General features: G+C 39.8%; 1 protein-coding gene across 1 annotated transcript in view; it reads left to right on the top strand.

Annotated features, from left to right (window-relative positions):
- The window catches only part of LOC111871462, a gene marked incomplete at its 5' end in the record, with an annotated part of 601,181 nt that extends 588,389 nt beyond the window's left edge, over positions 1–12,792 (top strand). The window contains 6 exon segments of the mRNA XM_023864604.2: positions 1,003–1,283; positions 1,500–1,740; positions 5,350–5,621; positions 5,782–6,095; positions 7,057–7,298; positions 10,714–12,792. Of these exon segments, the coding sequence (XP_023720372.1) occupies positions 1,003–1,283; positions 1,500–1,740; positions 5,350–5,621; positions 5,782–6,095; positions 7,057–7,298; positions 10,714–12,354 (2,991 nt within the window). The 3' untranslated portion in view covers positions 12,355–12,792.
- Between the last annotated feature and the right edge of the window lie 6,053 nt (positions 12,793–18,845).

Raw genomic sequence — 18,845 nt, 5'->3', positions numbered from 1 at the left:
TTACTTTTACCTTTCACTTCATCTTTGACAAAATCTCTCGGTAGTAATTATACAGGGGACAGAATATGACTCCAGGTATGGTGAAAAATCCTACCCCTACAAAGAATAAAAACACTAGTTACTGTGATTCTAGAAGTTTGTGATGGTGGTACATTGATACGTTTTTGGATCTTGTCCATTATAATAATTTTCTTCTAAAACTGTTTCAGAGACTGAAGTCTTTTCATGTACTTAAGTGAAAATGTTATCTACTTGAATTTTAATTCTCAGCACCTGTATTCTGTCTTCATCATGTTAGAAAGATCTTATAAAGATTGATACATATGTCAACAAATTGATTAATTTGTGTCATGATACCCATTTGGAACTTGCAAAAGTGGTTTCAATTTCAACATTAAGTTGGACTTTTGGCTGGAATGTTTTGCACAGCCTTAGCTGCAAGGTCTCGTGTGTGGTTCATTATGTATTTTTGTCTCAACTCCTGCAGATGGGTTTTCTCCTATTTGTATTATATATTGTTTTATGTTACTTCTGGTGCCCAGATATACGGACTAGCTTTATGAATTGGGCATACTACAGTAGGTTTCTTACAGTAGAAGAGGGACAGAGCTTAGTCTCTGAAATGTCATTTTAAGTAACAACTAGGTGGATGGATAATGTTCATAAAATTTGGTCACTGTACTAGATATTCTGCCTGTAACTTTGCAGACTGAGTTGTTTGCTCTGTTCAGCATGTACGAGTATGGCCATCGTTTAATTGTACTACGACATTGTCACATGCCTGGGTTATGTAAGGGGCAAATAAGGTGTGGTATAGTGACTCTGAATGTTGTGGAATGTGGCCATGCTCTACTTTATTGCATTATCTTCTAATTATTCTGAGGGACTGTGGATGATCTTGGAAAATCTCACCTCAATCAGATTCCTTCCTGATTTTAGTCAGATTAAAGCTTAGAGTTTATGTGGTTCAGAGATTAAATGCAAATCTTGTTGCTTCACCAGTGCAAGACATTCAGTGTGGGTCCTGAGGAGACAGCCCGCACCTGTATAAGATTAGCACTGGAGCACCTGGAGATGCGGGGCTTGGATCCAGATGATTTTCAGCTGTGGGCTAAGACAGCACGTGAGGAAGCTCCTTATCCACTTATTGGTCATGAGCGCCCTTTTGCAATCAAGTTGAGCTGCCTGCGTGATGGGCTCAGCACTGAGGAGGGCTTTGACTTGGATCATTGTAACAATGTACATGGGCCTGACCCTCTAGCCAAGTGCCAGTTCATACTCAGGTAAGATACATGCTGTTTGCAGTTGTCTGTCGTCTACAAAGTTACATCTCAGAATACTTCCATAAGGTGTAATGTAGTAGGTTGTATGAAATCCTCTTAACATGCATTCTTGATTGAAACTTCACATACCCCCTTTCTTCTGTGGCTGCTGCAAGAAGGTTTTAAATGGCAATGGCTGGTAACAACAAATATTGAAAGAGATTTAATTCCCCTTAGGAGCAAGAGAAAGTCAGGCGAATGCTGTAATGATCCAAAGAAGACTGCAGGCCTGACTAATGGTGGCAAGAAGAGTCGAAAATCACCAATGAGAATTCGCCAAGTGTTCAGACGAAGCACCAGTAAAGGAGAGGACTGCACTGACTGCCCTAGTCCTATATCTCCAGTAGCTACAGGGACCCTCTTTGGCATTCCACTCAACAGGCTTGGAGATCCAGACACAATCCCTCGACCAGTCATGGTATATTTAATATTAACTTTCATTGGCCATACATTGCTTTGTGATAGCATGAGCCTGCTGGCCAATAGTTTTTAAATACTGATACCATTAGCTCCAAGTTCAGTTGCAGCCACCAGCACTGTAGTACTGGGGGATTTAAACCCCATTATTTCCAGATGAAATTAAATTTGGTTTCCATCCTACATATTGTGGGGTTGACTTGTGATTTTCAAGAGTACTAACCATATAATATGAATGTCATTGCTGTAATGGGAAGAACTCAGATTAGGACCTAGCATTAAATTGATTCAGGCTTTTTATTATTGCTTTATAAGAAAGATAAATATACAGACATGCTGTGGCTGCACTGTTCTCCCCTGCTTCTCTGTACAGTAGTATCATATTTATCAATTTGTTGAATGGATACTCTGCATTCTGCACCATTCTTCAGTAAGTAACATGTCTACCATAGTGAACATGAGAGCATTAACAGTAGTGACATCATATGAGTCTATAGACCAAATGATTGCTTTATCCATTTTGCAGTTCCTCTAATTGTAAAATATGATGCTTATATTTGAGGTATGTAATTAAGACACATCTGTATGCATCATACAAGGCAGCTATGCAAATTTTAACTAAGAATGTAGGAATTAAAGGGGAAGGAAATATAAACTAAGGAAAAATGTTACATCCAACAGTTCTTGTATTGTTGTGTGCATATTAATTTCTGCAGTAATGTTTTTACTGAGCCATTGCCTAGCAACAACTGGGGGAATACACATGTAGACTGATGGGAGGGATTTATGAAGTACTCTGTTGAGTTGGGCTTAGGTGGCATGATATACATACCAGGCTTTATGAAGACCGGATTAGCCATTTAAAAGTTTGTAGGGGGATACACAGACAACATGAAGATCACATAATCCTACTTGAGTTCTTTCAAAATAAGGAAAGAAGACTAATGAATGGTTAGCGACTACTGAAACTGGCCCTTTTCTCTCTCCTCACTGTGTGTTTATGTGGTGTATGACAGTTTTCTTTTTTGGTGAAACCATGTTTCAGTCACAAAAGTTCAGACTTTTTTCACTGTTGAAGAAGTTCTTCTTAGTTGTCATTAATGTTATAGAGCCTCTCCTTAGTCTGTGTGTTGCATAGGTGTAAGTATACAGGTATAAGTAAGAGAAAATTGTTAGTGACTATTCAGGTCACCTCTGTTTATTTCATCCTGTACTTTAGTTTTTGGTGTCAAGACTTTTCACTGAAAATATCTGTCACAGAGTTGTAGAAGTCAGACTGTTGTCTAAGTCTTGAAGAATTCTCTTCTCACGTATCATTAATGATAGCATGGCGAGTATCTCCTCGTCTTTATGTTCCATAGGTAAGTGTGGGTCCTCTTGAAACCAGAAAATGATTGCTGGATAGATGCACTGGACATTGTAATGGTTTATAAGGCAGATAATTTTATAAATTCTGGTAGGGCAGTGATTAAAACTGAAATGATCAAGTATTTGAACAGGTGTGAAATATTGCTGTGTACAAATTTTTCCAGTGAATAAACAGCAGATAATTATGTTGAGGTTTTCACGGCGGTGATTATGAAGAGTTCCATTTTCCTGGATGTGGCACTGTGTAGATATTGCGTGAACCAAGATGTACATGGTGCCACATCCCAGAAGACAGAATTTTTCAACAGATCATTAGTTGTCAGAAGAAGAGGATCAAATTGTCATCTGTATGATTTCGGTGTTAACTCATAAGCAGTGACTGGAAACATCTTATAATATTGTTTAAAGTGTTTGAAGGCTAGAAACGAAACAGACCTTATTTTGAAACTTTTAGAAAATTAGTTGGTTCGCTGTCCTCTCATAGTGTTCATTATTTCATAGTATGGCAGGCAGTAAGAAGTTTTTTAATCATTATTAACAGTGGAGATTTGTTGGCTCTTAACCATAAGCTCTAGAGCAGCCCTGTCCAACGCGGTGCCCGTGGTATATTTTTCTGGCGCCCTCCGTAACCACATATAATTGAGCCAATTTTTAATATTAATTCAGTGGTGGCACCCGCACCCCCATAGGCATCGGTGAATTGTGCCTGAGTACATAAGAACGTTGGACAGCACTGCTCTAGAGTGTCCTATATCTCCATGTGAGCAGCTCTGACTTTCTGACTAGGCCTTTTCAGAATTGCTGCACTTCTCAGTTAAAATATTCTGAAACTGATGATGAGAGTTTTGGTTTGCATAATTTTTAAAATTTTTTTGTTTTGTGGTAGTACTCCTAAATACACATCAAATTAAAATCTAATTCAAAATCTTTAATAATGTAATATTCTCAAGCAGAAGTACACATTTCACTGTTCCATTCTTGCTTCCTTCGGTTGCTTGCAGGCAGCTGAAGTGTGTTAACATTTCTGTTTGGTGAACATGCACTCCCTCCTGCCTTCAAGCCTCTAATGTATTATGTTTCTTCTAATTGAACCTGCTCTTATGGACACCTATCATAATCCATGAGGAATTGGCTTCCTGTGATGGGCTATCTGATTGCTTCTCCTGCCAGTATGTGGAGTACCACAGAAAGCAGAGTTCATGGCTGGGACACATCATTGTTGTGTATGAGAAAGAGTAGAGTACGAAGCTTTGAACCTTCCAAAAATGCGTGTTTTACAATGTCCAAATTGTAATAGGTGTTAAAATTTGAATCTGTTGATTTTCTGTTAATGTATGATTTAAACCACTGTCAGTCTACACTTTGAATTCCATAAAATTTCCTTTTGTAATTCATGGCTTGCACAATAGAATACTTTAGCAAGATCATGAGATATTCAACAAATATGTCTTTTCTTGTTAAGATCACAGTACATTTTATGTATGAATTTGTTTAAGAATTTTATTTGTGGTGTTCAACAGATTAGAAAAGTATTACCTCCAACCAAAATAACAGGTAATTCATAATGACAGTAATACATTAATATAATTTCATGTATACATGCACAGATTTTCACGGTCCTTAGATATCATCATCTTAGATATCATCACCTGCTGCCATTTCATGAGAGAAGTGTTAACTCATTATGTCCAAATTTCCAAATGGTGTATGAATACTGGAAGTGTTGACAGAATCTATTAACTTCTAATCACATAATGTTGAAAGTTAGTATCTGATAATATCAGGATGCGTCAGGCATAGTCTACCAACATTTTTTCAAAATTAGTATAACCATAGAGGAACAAGTACAGTCTTTTTAGATATGCCAGCTTGGAGTTTGGTAGATATATATAACTGTTTTCCTGACTTTTCTTCCTACAGTTCTTCTTTTCTTCCCCATTCATGGGAGAACTCTTCCTAAAATCACCAGCTTGTATTGGTTCACACAGAGTCCCGGTTCTGATCCACCTCTTCCGTCTGTCATACACAGTTTTTCCCCTGTCAGCTAGCTCTTCCACCCTGAAGCTGAAAGTAGTAGGTTCCTCTGAAACATTGATACCTGTTTACTAACCAGATATCACATGGAATATTTGTTACTGTGAGAAACTCAAATCTTGTGAAGGAACTTCAAATGAATTCACAGACTGTTAGTATCACATTGCAAAACTCAAGATGTCAGGTTTCCAACTTTATCTGTCCACAGGCAATGCTACAACAAGTATTCATTAAGGGTCCATTCACACAAGGTATCTTCCGAAAATCAGCAAATGCACGACTAGTGAGGGAACTGAGGGAGCAACTGGACAGTGGACAGGAGCTCGCACTGGAACACATCCCTGTCCTGGCTGTTGCTGCACTGCTCAAGGAATTCCTTCGTTCTTTGCCAGATCCTCTGCTTGGTGCTGCTCTCTATCCACTGTACATGGAAGCTCTGGAGTGCAGAGAAGAACAAGAGAAACTGATTAGGGTTAAAAGGTGCGCTTTACCAGGAAAATTCTTATGGTTGGACTCTCCAGCTATTTGATTCCATTTTTATTTATTACCAGTCTTCGAGTTTTATTTTGTGGCTATCATGCAGGATGATGAAATTCTTTTCTCTGCAGGAAGTTAAATATAAAGAAATATCTTGTTTCAGCGTGCTTGAGCAACTGCCTCGATCCAGTGTAACACTGCTGAGTCACTTTCTCTGTGTCCTGCACCATATTGCCCGTCGAGCTGCACACAATCTTATGTCTGCTGCTAACTTAGGCGTCTGTGTTGGACCAAGCCTCTTATGGGCGCATACACCTACTCCTGCCAGTTCACGGGCTGTCCCGAATCTGGTGGAGCTCCTTGTAGTCCGCTGTGAACTATTACTTGGCCCACATGTACCTCTGCTGCTGGGCGACCCTCCAGAAAGGGACCTGACCCGACAGGACTCTGGTGCTGAAGAGTCTGACAGTCTGCATTGTGAGTCTCAGCGTTTGTTCATAGAGTTTTCAGTTCAGTTCATGAAGGGAGGTGGCGGCAGTGGTGTATTAACCAAGAAAATGGTGCTGTATTTTTTGTTTGTCATATTCATGAAGTAGACATACACTACTATTTTGGAAGGGCAGGAGATTAAAATGTTTATTACACAGCATTAACTTTATATCCATCTACTACATTATTTGCATGTGTCATAAACAGTAAAAGTAGTACCCATTCTTGTCCAGGATATGGTTGCTTCCATTATCTGTATTAAAATATGTAGCAGCTGAAACTTTAAAGGAGGTTGACATGCAGATTAGGAAATAAGAGTTTACTCTTGCAGCTAAAAAGAGAAAGAATTCAGCACCATGCACCATATTCCATAATTTTTAATGCACTAGTAAGGCATCATTATTCCTAAGTACTGCACAGTTACCTGATAATCTGATTCCAAGAAACTATGTAGTGCTTCCCAATTCATATAATTCCAGCCACATCTTTATAAGATGTGATTTTGAAACATTTTATATGTATTTCTTCTGGGAGCTGAAGTTTGGAGAGAGTGTTTTCTTTATGTTGACTGCTGTAAGATTGAACTTCCAGCTTCCTCCTTCATCATCATCATCATCATCATCCTTTCCAGCATTAGCCCTGTCAGACTGGTTGTGGATATTGCAAAATAAAATTATTCTATAATTTCAGAGTTTTTTTCTTTTTTTTCCATTTGGGATCATTTCAGACTTAGTTGCCAAAAAGACTAAATCATTGATTGTGACATACTGCTGATGTTAGCAAAAACTTTGGGCAAATTAGTGACACTGAAGTTGACTTTCAGAGCAATACTGTCTCCCTTATTTCTTCGTGAATATAATTCATGCAGTATGGAATTAATATAAATGTACATGGCTTTTAGCATTTCTTCATTTGTGCCATCATGACGGTATATTATATTGTTGAACAGCTGGTGGACTGAGGCGAGATGACTCCTCCATTGATAGCCTGGAAAGGGAATTGCTGGAGCCATGCCCACCACCAAGGAAGGATAAGATGTCACTGAGTCGAGATTCAGGTCTCACAATGTCCGACTCACAGTTGTACACTCCAGATGAAGAAGAGAGTGGGTCCACAAGTTCAGGTTCAGGGAGAGCTCTGTTCCCTCCCACCCAGCAGCTCAGTTGCTATGACATTCACGCGCACAATAAGGTAAGCTTCATTTAATGGTTATCGTCTCTCTTTTTGGGTCTGACTGTTAAGAAGTGACAGTAGGTGTACTTTCCAACAACAGGCACGTATAGCTGTCTTTTTCACAAGAAACATATTTTATATTAACTGACAGTATTCATGGGAAAACTGTAATTGTAGTTACACAGATTTATTTCATTCTCATGACCTTGCATGATGACAGTTTAAATTAACAGTTATCAGGTGCACTAAAGAGATTAATAATTCTATGATTTCCAGGATGTATAGAATTTTTGGAGCCATTGTGAGACAAAAGGAGAAAGACAAGACCAGTTTCTTGGAGTAAGGTTAACAGACAGGTTCTCTTTTCAATCCCGCATAGCCTGAGCAGCTGATTAAATACACCATAGATAAAGCCGCATTCTGTGGTGTGAAACTGGCCATAATGGACTGCTGTTTGTGCCAGAACTGTGTAACAAAGATTTCAATTGTGATGGTCTTATAATTCTATGACTGTGATAAACTTATTTCAGTGTTATTCTGTTAAAAAAATTTTTTATTACTGAATGAACTTGGGACTTTTTGAACCTAACTGCACAGAGGAGTGTACTTGTAACAACCAGTAAACTAGCCCATTGGATGGTTCTGAGTTTTAAAATCCTTATGATAAAGTAAGACTGTTTGTTTTATTGATGGTGTAGTATGGGATCCTGCTAGAGAATTTGATAATAACTGATAAGGAGACGGAATCAGATTTAGTCGGAATTTCAGTGAAAATGGGATCAGTAAAAAGTAGGCAAAATGATGAGCACATCTGCCACCCTTTTGTCAACTGGGCCTTAGATCCCATAATGTAGGCTTTATTATAAGCATGACCTGTGAAGTGGACAGTCTCAGGACTTGTATCATGTGTACCATGGAGGTCTCGGGTTTGACCCAGTGTGTTTGTTTGTTTTTAGTTGTTTTGCATCAGTAGATATTTAAGAACTACCACAAATCACATACTTAAATTTGTTCTGTGTTTGATACCTTCATAGACAGTAAAGAATTCACAAGTGAGATAACCCTTATACATTTATTTACATAATTTTTTATATTTTTCATAAATTATTTAGTGACAGTTTCAGTATCAAGATAATGGGATAACTGATGAATTGGAAAGGATTTGGAACGAAGTGGTTATGGCCTAATTGAGGTAGTATTCCAGAATTTGCATGGAGATACTGAAGAAAACCACAAAGAATCACATTACTAGTGCCCCAATGAAGATTGAAACCCACAAAATACAGGTCTACAGCATTACTTCTAGTCCAGCATGTCCAATGTAGTTGTTACTGATGCCGTTAAAAAAAAACATGTACTGAAATGTTACAGTCATGTAATTTCTTCAGCAGCACCAAGCCACTGGGTTGGTCTGCACATGTGCATGATAGGTACTTCTTTTGAATCTTGGTCACAGCACTGGATATCCTGACATTTGTCATGGTTTTCCACAGTCCCTCCAAACAAATGCTGGAACACTACATCAGTTGGCTGATGGACACTTTCTTTCAGATTCTTTCCAGTTCATCATTCATCAATCTTCCCATCATCTGATGCTATATAGTCTCGATACTGAAAGTGTCATTAAATAACCTCCTCCCCCATAGCAGTGAGCAAAAACATTTTTTAGCGTGATATGTACCATAAAATCAAAAGTGATAAGTGCATGAATTAGGAGCTTACAAGCATTCACTGGATACTTCAAGTGCTGTTATTTGACAACTGTTTTATAACCCAGCCTTCAAGCTGATGAATATCAGAACCTGAATAAAAACTGGAAATATATATGAGGGTTCGAACTTTAATAGTGGCAACTATTTATTTACAACTGATACAAAAAGATGCATATTTCGAAGTTTTACTGTGTACAACCCGTTACCAGTGATGTGGAAGTCATAGGATACCTTTAGCAGCGTCTGTTGTGTTGATAGTTCAAATGGAGTGGTCTGCTGCCTGAAGAATCTCTGGAACAGTTCTGAAGCGAATGCCACAAAGTGGTTCCTTCATCTTAGGAATCAAGTCGAAGTCACAAGGGCTTAAGTCCGGGGAGTATGGTCGATGGTACAGCACTTCCCAGCCCCACTGATCGAACAAATCAGCCACAGCTTGCGCTGCATGCAACCTAGAATTTTCCTGCAAAATGACGGGTGGGTTCTGCGGAAAGTATCGCCTCTTCTTTCTCAAAGCTGGTCGCAGGTTGTGTTCCAAAAGTGAACAGTAATACTGCGCAGTAATACTCTCCAGTAACACGGAAAGAGCATACACTTCTTCACTGACACTAGGACGACCTGGCCGACGCATGCCTGCCACATATTGATGTCCCTCGTTGAAGGCCTTTACCCACCTTGCCACTGTTCTGTAAGGCAATGCAGATTCCCTGCAAGCCTCTTGAAGACCTTGATGACACTGTCGTGCTGTACGGCCTCTGGCACATTCAATCTTTATCCAACTCCGTTGTTCCTGTTTTGAAAACATCATGACAACACTACATTAGACTGCCAGCTAACACAAGGCTCTGTTCTTCTCGTCACTGTGCATGCGCATGATGTGGGAAGGTAGAGTCCATTTACTCTGAGGTAAGGTAGGTATGTAACTAATGTGTGGTATAAGTGACACTATTTGGTTCCGTTGCATGGTGTCTCTACAGCAGTGTTGCCACTATTAAAGTTCCAACCCTCGTATATGGTATATATGTAAGTATGAACCTATTACATGTAGAATAAACAGTTATGTATAATTTCTCATATTTCTAAATGTTATTCTCTCCTCTGCTGCACCTCACTTCTAGTGGATGGTCTTATTTTATATCCATAAAGTGGAAAAATTTAAAAGACTACGTTTCACAAAGTATGGCTGATGGGATCAAAGGATGAGACACATGTCTTGTTTATTTTCCTTGTACTTTCCACTTTTTACATTTTTTTTTACCTGCAGTGACAGTTTCGTGCCTTTTCCTTGTAAGCCAGTCAAGATATTGCCTGTTATTACAGAACCCGAATGTTCATTCTCACGTTCACAAAGTCTGTCATTTGTCCTTATCTTGAGCCATTTTCAGTTAACACATCTTTACATCCTGCTTTTCCAAAAATGTATTTTAATGTTATTTGTGCTTGGTCACCTATATGTTCTCTTCCCTTGAGGTTTTCCCAGCCATAACTGCATTTCTCCCACTTGTATTACATGTCCCTCCAGTCTCATCCTTATGGATGTAATCACCCTATCAGTATTAATCGAAGAGTACAAATTATGTCATATTCTCCAGTTTTGTTTATTTTAATTTTTGGAACCAGTTATTCTCACCCCTTTGTTCTCAGTCATACTTTTTTTACTGGGCATAAGATACAAGGTTTCATACTAATGCCCTAACATTATTTGTTTTGTGTTTTAATTTTAGGTCACATCCTCCTATTCGGTTCCAGCGGCCACTTCGACGCCAACATCTAGACCAGTACCAGAATCTCAGCCTATGATTAACAGTGCGCTAGCTCGGGAATATGTTCGTGTGTATGGTGGGTGGGAAGAGCGTGTTCAGGAGTGTTGTAGCCGCTCCCCCTGGTCTGAAGACTCTATCTATGCTCGCCCTGCTCAACAGTCTGGACCCAATCAGACAGGAATCATTAACCCAAACTTCCAGCGTCAGGATTGGTTCCGTCAGCGCTCACACCTTAAGAGACTTAACAGTGGGGGCAGTGGAAGTGGGGGTGGGGGAAGTGTAAAAACAGGTACTCAGACCACATCAGGTTCTAGCAGTGGTAGTGCATCCTCAGGAGTAGGGGGGCTGCATAGACATGCTTACCGTAGCCCAGGACCTGGCATGAGGAGGAGTGCATCAGATGAATCCCTGCTGAATGACACAGCCACAGAACAGCAAATGTACAGTGAACATGATGTGCCAGGACTGCTCAAAAAACGTGCATTACACCGCAAGGGAAGGGCACCACCACCTCCTCCTCCACTTCCTTCTGAGCCACAAGAGACTACTTACTCATGTTACTCAGGATCCCCAATGTTACGATCAAAATCAGCGCATCTCTTATGTGAGACTGAAACATCTACATGTGCTTACCTGTCTCATGAGATATCAGGAACTTCGTTACAGTGTTCTGATATGGGTTCGGGGCATCATAAAGCATTACGTGTTACTCCACCTCCAGAAGATTGGTCCCGTTCACACTCCACACCGCACATTGCAGCTACCTCTTTGGAAGATGCCGATCGATCTTATGACTCCAGCACACTCTCAGATGACGACTCAACACCACATGTGTCACGTTCTAACTCACGTGGTAAAGACTGTGCTGCAGCCAATTCAGCCTGGGAGAGTGCTTATGGATCCTCCCCTGCTCCAGAGTTGCTTGTTCATGCAGCCCCTATTAACATTCATGAGGAAACCAGCAATGGTTCTGATCAGCGACCCCCTCCCCCTGTGCCGCCATCACCTCCACGTCACCATGCATCAATATCAGATACTTCTGCACCACCTCTGCCTCCAAAACGCTTATCAACTGATGTTAAACTTCGCCACCTGCCCCCTGTCCATGTTGAGAGTCCAACATCTCGCCACAGTACAGCTGCTGAAGAAGTGATTTCATGGGATTGGATGGATGGGAAGAGTATAGTCAGAAAATCTCCTGAGCGAAAAGGTAGACTGAAGCGTAGGGATATGGGGGCTCGGACATCCCAGAGATCAAAGTCTCTGCCACCACCTCCTGGGGAGTCCAGAACTGAAAATGTTGTAGAGGATGGAACTGAAACATCTGAATGCATCCAAAATCAGTCAACTGCAACTAGCTTGCGAGGGGAAATTTCTTGGAGTGTGTCACAATTGCGGAACTTATTTGCTGAAAGCACACGCCCACCACCTTACCGGCCACCTCCAAGTGTTATCCCCAGTCATCGTGCTCCAATCACATCTTACCATCTGGGCAACAGCAGCCAGTCAGAACGTTATGTTGTTTCACAGAGGCTACTATTGGACCCAGGACCAAGACTGCGTGGTCTTGATTCCACAGATGAAGAAGAGTCATATGTTTGAGCCTGCGTTCTTTGCGGAGTAACAGAGTACCTGAGGGGTGTGGTGTGGATGAGACAGTACATAGAAGGCAAATCTGTGTAGCCAGTTGTGTGCTCAGGTCTTCAGTAGAAGTCCCTGTGCAGTGTCTCATATAAGAGCCAGTTACCACTTTTTATGCAAAACACTTATTTTCTTGTTTCTGTATGTTATATTGCAAAGTTCTGATGTGTTCTGTATTGTATGTAGCCTTAAAAGGCAGACTGAGCAGTATTTCAAGAACCCAGTTTAATATTAGCCATTCCATTCACTCGTGACAGGATAGTCAAAGATGAATTAACCATTTTTTATGTCAGATTAATACATGCTCTTGTAAATTCACTATAAAAGTAGCATTTGATATTTTTAATGTAATCTTGTTAGATATAGCAATATTCTTTCATATAAATGCATTGGAATGCAGAGATGTTCAGTGATTTATAGGAACCGATCTCTCCAGTATTATCTTTTCCCATTTCCTTTCTTGCCTTGAATGTGACCATACTTAGGCTGGGGAGACGGATGTTTAATCGCCACCTCCCTTTTGAAATGTATAAGGCACTATAAGGTGGGCTCTTTAATGAGGGTTGGGTCACGTTTAGAAGACAAAGATATGGTTTTCAAGGGAGCAGTATCACATTTGATAGCAAATGAATGTGTAGTAAAATTGAATCTTAAGGGGTGTCTACATTTTTCCATTTCAGGGAAAAACGCCAATTCACCTTTATAAATAAATACAGTGCCTGTCCCATCTAGTCATGAACTAAGGTAAAAACAATATTTTATGAACAATTCAAATAATGCTGAAAGTCTGCTCTGTGTGTATGGACTTTGAAATTGCTATGAAGAGTCAGCATAATAAGAGACAATAAGTGTAGTACATTGTATGGTTAAAAGAGCACCCAGGAAAAAGGGATACAGATTTATGACATACAAAAGAAATGTACCCTTGGCATGGTGCACAATGTCACAGATGGAAGAGAGGAAGAAAATGGGCCCCCGACTAAATCCATGGAGCTGATATTTTTTGAGAAGTCAACAGCCACTCAAGAATTTACCACTATTTTAGGGAACCAGAGATTCTTCATGTTCACAAGAGTCTACCACTGGTCTTTGTTCAGATCGGATAAATCCAGTCCATATCCTGTATCCTGTTGCTTTAACCTTTAACGTACAGACTTTTAAATTGCCGGGAGCCCTCTGCGCCGAGAATTTAAATCGCCCTAATTAATTAACATTGCAAACTTTCAGGAAAAAAAATACATATTTTCCGTTCTATGCAACATATAAATACGAACTAAAAACAACCTGAAAGACAATAAAATTTTCTACATGTATACAAAAGAACAATTTTTAAAAACGAAACTTAACTGTGGTTATTTTGTCATGAAATTCCAGAGGACTTACCTGTAGTTTTTTTTTTTTTCAACTTCGAGACTTTGCGATATTGTAAATATAATCACACTACATACAATAATATTTTGTTCAGACTGTATGTGAGTTTGAACTGCGTCACTTCACAGTTTATGATACCTGACACTCTGACGCGCATACCACTTCTCGAAGCAGTCCACGACACACAGCGCAACATCACACTTTTTACAAAAGAAAATGGTGCTGCTTTTCTTATTTAGCGAAAAACACGACGCCTTGTTTCCCTTTGGATGGCCAGTGTTGTGAATGTTTCACCTCCAGTCGACTCAGTTGGGTCCCAGGTAATGACCGTGATATTCGCCTTGTGTGATTGAAGAATCATCTCGGGGGTGGGGGGTTTCCAGCAAAATTTAATAAATTATGTTAATTGACAAAGCGACACACTCACCTGTTAGTAATACAAAATAGTGATGCAAAGTAATTATAATACTAGTCAAAAGAGTGCCAGTCCGACATATAGTGAAAGTTGCAGTGGTGAAGATGCCATTTACTCACAAAGTAATACTGGCTCAGTAGGTTTATACCTCTTCCAAGACAAAATAAAAATGATAGATGACAGTCTGACACTGACTTCCTAACTGATAATTCGCCACTGAAAATCAATCCTTGAATAGGTCACACTTCCTTGAAAGCTCTGGAAGGACTCATCTGCAGGCACCAATAAATATTTCCTCATCAGTTCTCAAAACAAAGCTGGGCTATATTTGGCTGACCAGGTCATAAACTGTCATATCTAAACGTAAATAATATCCAAACCAGTACAACGATTTCATTGTTCAGAGCTAAGGAATGAACCACTGACATGACCTTACAGGTATGTGGGTTTGTTTGGTTTCAAACCCAAGAGCAACCCCCTCTTCCAAAGAGAAATATTGTAATCCTGGTATTTATTATCATGAGAACCCAAGATCTCTTAGAAAATGGACTGATGTGCATATGTGTTCCTAATTTTGACCTCAACTTTGGAATAAGAGTGACAACTATTCATGCATGAATATGGATGTGAGTATGAGGAAGTTATTTTCTCATTATGTGTGTTTACTTTGCAGGGAAGTGTGTGTGTCCAAGTAAATGCTGGTGCACTCACATATGCCTCAGTATTTCTGGACTCAAGTCAGACTGCTCAGTACCCTGAAGAAAAAGAAGATCTGAAGGATGAGTTCAGGTAAAAAGCAATAGGACCTGAACCAGCTTGCAGCATCTCAATTGGAGTTGCCAGAAAGCAGACCCAGACCAGTTCTGAGGTGATCTGGTATTTGCTAAGTGCTTTAATTGCAGCTTGACTGTCTGATAGAATGCAGATGTTTCTGCTTTTATAGTTCCTATCTAGATTCTCAACTGTGCATGCCTTAATGGCATATGCTTCTTCCTGGAATACTCTTGTGTAGTGCCCAAGACTAAAACAAAATTTCTGCCTTGTACCATGGCAGTACACCCCAGCTCCAGTGCCTTTTATTTATCTTGGAGCCATCTGTGTTCCAGATTAGTCCCCCCTTTCTGTCAGGCTGAAACCCCTCTTTTCATTCCTTTTGTCAAGGAATCTGATCATGCAGGGTTCATCATAGGCATGTCTTGGTATCATTTTATCAGACCCCATCTGAGGCAGAGCCTCACTTCTCGGTGGTTTCTTGCTTGGCTTATTCTTCATACCTGAAGATAGCTGTAACATTTTCCTTTGAAACATCAGTTGAATTTTAAGTGACAGCTACATTGTATCATATCCCAGAAGACAGAACTCCCCAATATCTTTTTCCTTTCATATATCAAGGAATATGGTTATCGTTTCATCAGAGGCTTTGTCATGATTAGTGCAAGTAATGTGTATCTTTCTAACACTCATTCAGTTAACAGATTTTCTGCTTTCTAATGTCAGTGCTTTCTCTCTATTGTTACTGTCCCATTATAGACTTCACTGTATCATTCAGAATTCTGTAGCATGTTTTATAACCTCAGGTAAGAATATTATATTTGAGCATCCTGTTGCATTGATGTATCATTCATTCACCTCTGTCTTTAATGCAAAATGACATTAAAATCACATCAGTTGCTACCTGTTTACCACACTTGGCCAACTTCAGGCACTTGTTCACTTTTTCAAACTGCTGCACTACACTAGATGTTAAAACAATGTATTTTGATGCTATTGCATATTGTTGATCACACTAAAATGCCTTGGCTTGAGAACAAAACTCTCTCCGTTCCACATTACTTTGTTTTTGTAATGTCCATGTTTGTGCCCCCTTTGTATGCATGTTGTCAGGTAAGAATATTGATCTCCTTAATTGTCATATTCAGTTCTGTATCTATAATTTTAATATGATTTCACATGCAGAACAAGCCAGAATCTTCATGGCCATGCCCCAAACAGTCTCTGTTTGTCAGAATTGAGGCTCTACTAGCATTCACTCATAGGGTGCTGTCTTTTAGATGTGACAGGAGGCCGCGCTATAGCTCAAGCGGTTAGTCCCTGGCTTCCCACCACGGAAGCCCGGGTTCAAACCTGGGTCTGGTCAAGTGGGATTTGTGGTGGACAAAGTGGCGCTGGGGTAGGTTTTCTCCGAGTACTTCAGTTTCCCCTGCCAATCTTCATTCCACCAAATTCTCCATCATAATAACCCAGAGCAGGTACAATAGGCCAATCAGTGGCTGCCGTGCTGAGTGGACCCAACTGGACTCCACCCCACACTAGATGTGACATCATGAAATATTGTAGAGATTTGCTCATGTTTTGGAGGAATGTACTGCCTCCATCTTCAGAGTCAAAGAGTAGGCTAGACTCACAACAAGCAGATTTTGCTGTGTATCTCAGAATTTAGTACTCTCCAGTTCATATTTTTCATTTAATAACAGTGTATGAATAAATCCTATGTACTAGAATTGCTGGCTAGCCTTTAAACTGAAACATTCAAAGTTCAGCTCTGGGTTTTAAGTCAAGGCTGTGTGATTAAGAGAGCACAGTCTTTCCTGTTTGCAGGAAATGCCTCTCTGAGTATCAAATGTGGTAAATCCGGATGTCCGATATATATATATATATATATACATAAAATGGTTAAGATATTGAACTCTGTGCTCATTGTAAGTTTTCAAATTGAATATTTGCTTCCAGGTTAATAATCAGAAATTGTCAGTGTTTGCTAATAATTTTGAAATGTGTGTTAGGGGTACAATATTGTTAGAATTTAGTAAGCCATTAAAAGTATAATGGATTTTATGAAATTAAATAATCTCTTGTTCTGCTCTGTAAATAGTGGCAGAGAGCACTCATTTCATGAAAAATTTCCAGTCTTTAAGCAGGTTAGTAAGTGAACTGAAAATTTTCGGTTCTAACATCTTTTACATGTAAGGAAATACAAGCTGATTCAAGTTGTCAGGAGGCATAAATCTGGTAAGGTTAGTGATACATATGTTCTTACATGAATATGTTTCCATTTTGTGAATGTCAATGTGGTTATGTAAATAAACATAAACTGATTTGTCATATCAATTATTCTTTTCTTTACTTCCAAAGTAAAATCAGACTGGATAAATTTAACTCATAGAGGGCATACTGAACACTGATACAGCAATACTTGTTATGGTGAGTGAAATTATATATGGCTAAATTCCTGTGTAACAAAGATGGAGGTGAGTGGTCAGCTTCAGGCCTGGCTGCCTTACCCCCTGGTACCCATTGGACAGGCGGCTTGGAGGGGGGGCTGGTCTTGATGCTATGAAGAGAAAAATCTTGCCCAGCAAGGAATTGAATCCCTACCGTTCAGCCCATAGACTGTCGCTATATTGACTAAACTATCCCAACTCTTATAAAAAACTAAACTCCATGGCTTTAGTCTGCAAGCGAACTATACTGACCGAGCGACTGCCACTTGTCGGTGAAGATAGTGCAAACTTTAGTGGATAGAGGGTGTCATGTGGTCAGTGCAACGAATCCCTACATCTGTTAATTTCGTTTTTTTAGACCGAAGCTGCTACTTTTCCATTCAAGTGGCTCCTCAATTATCCTGACGAGGCTGAGTGGACCCTGTTCCAGACTCGTTACTTCTCAGAGAATCTGGTAGCGCCGGGAATCGAACCCGGACCTCTGGATCTGTAGCCAGGAACTCTGACCACTAGACCTCAAGAGGTGGTCCCAACTCTTATAGAAGGACTATATACTTCTAAAAAGCTGTTATCTGCATACAAGACCGCATGAAAATGGAAGTAACAACTCTCTTCAAATTGCTGGTACCCATCTATCTCCAGACCAAACGTCACAATATTGTCACGTATGAGGGGTTTGTGTGACTAATAACAGGTTCTGGATTGGATGATTGGATTTATTAGCACTTCCTTACAATTACAATCAATATGACAGCTCACAATCAATGACTTGCTTCATTCCTTAATGGACTACGAGTGACTTCTTTTCCAGTGTGACAAATGATGAACGACGAACCACTGCTCACACATTGAACTCTTTGAATGACGTCTGTCTGATGAATCACTCCTGGGAATGAATTACGAATCTTTTATAACTTCCACTTGGCCTGAATATAGGTCACCATTTCCAGTGGTTCCTCTGTTATTATGTGTCGTCTGTTGCAGTGGAAATGTAGCAACCTGCTACTAAGCAATCGATGCCCCACTGTTGACTGTGTCATCTTGAGAATGTGTTTACTGAAGTGTTGCCCAGCAAATGGTCATATTTGTGACACAATATTTTCAGCTTAACTCGAGATAAGGCCAGAACGTATGCTGTGTATATCATACCCATGTCTTAACACACGAGTATTAACCCTCATTAAAATTGGAATCAGTTATACTCATGTCTAATATATTGACACACAATCACATGAAATGGATACTACAGAACTTACAATATCTGGACCTCAGTCTGCAACATTCCTGGAATTTTTCAACATGTACATCAATCCAGGCTTTGCTGGGCTGTAGCTTGAGTGGCAGTGCAAGGTCAATATTTTGTGCATCTACTGTAATCCTAACAACAGTTGTCCCTAGAATTTAAAACTACGTTGTTTAGTCAACTGTTGCTCATGAACAGCACT

Source organism: Cryptotermes secundus, unplaced genomic scaffold (genome assembly GCF_002891405.2).
Source record: "Cryptotermes secundus unplaced genomic scaffold, Csec_1.0 scaffold465, whole genome shotgun sequence".
NCBI lineage: Eukaryota > Metazoa > Arthropoda > Insecta > Blattodea > Kalotermitidae > Cryptotermes > Cryptotermes secundus.
Note: the sequence above shows the minus strand (reverse complement) of the source record. Positions and strands in the feature narration are given on the sequence as shown.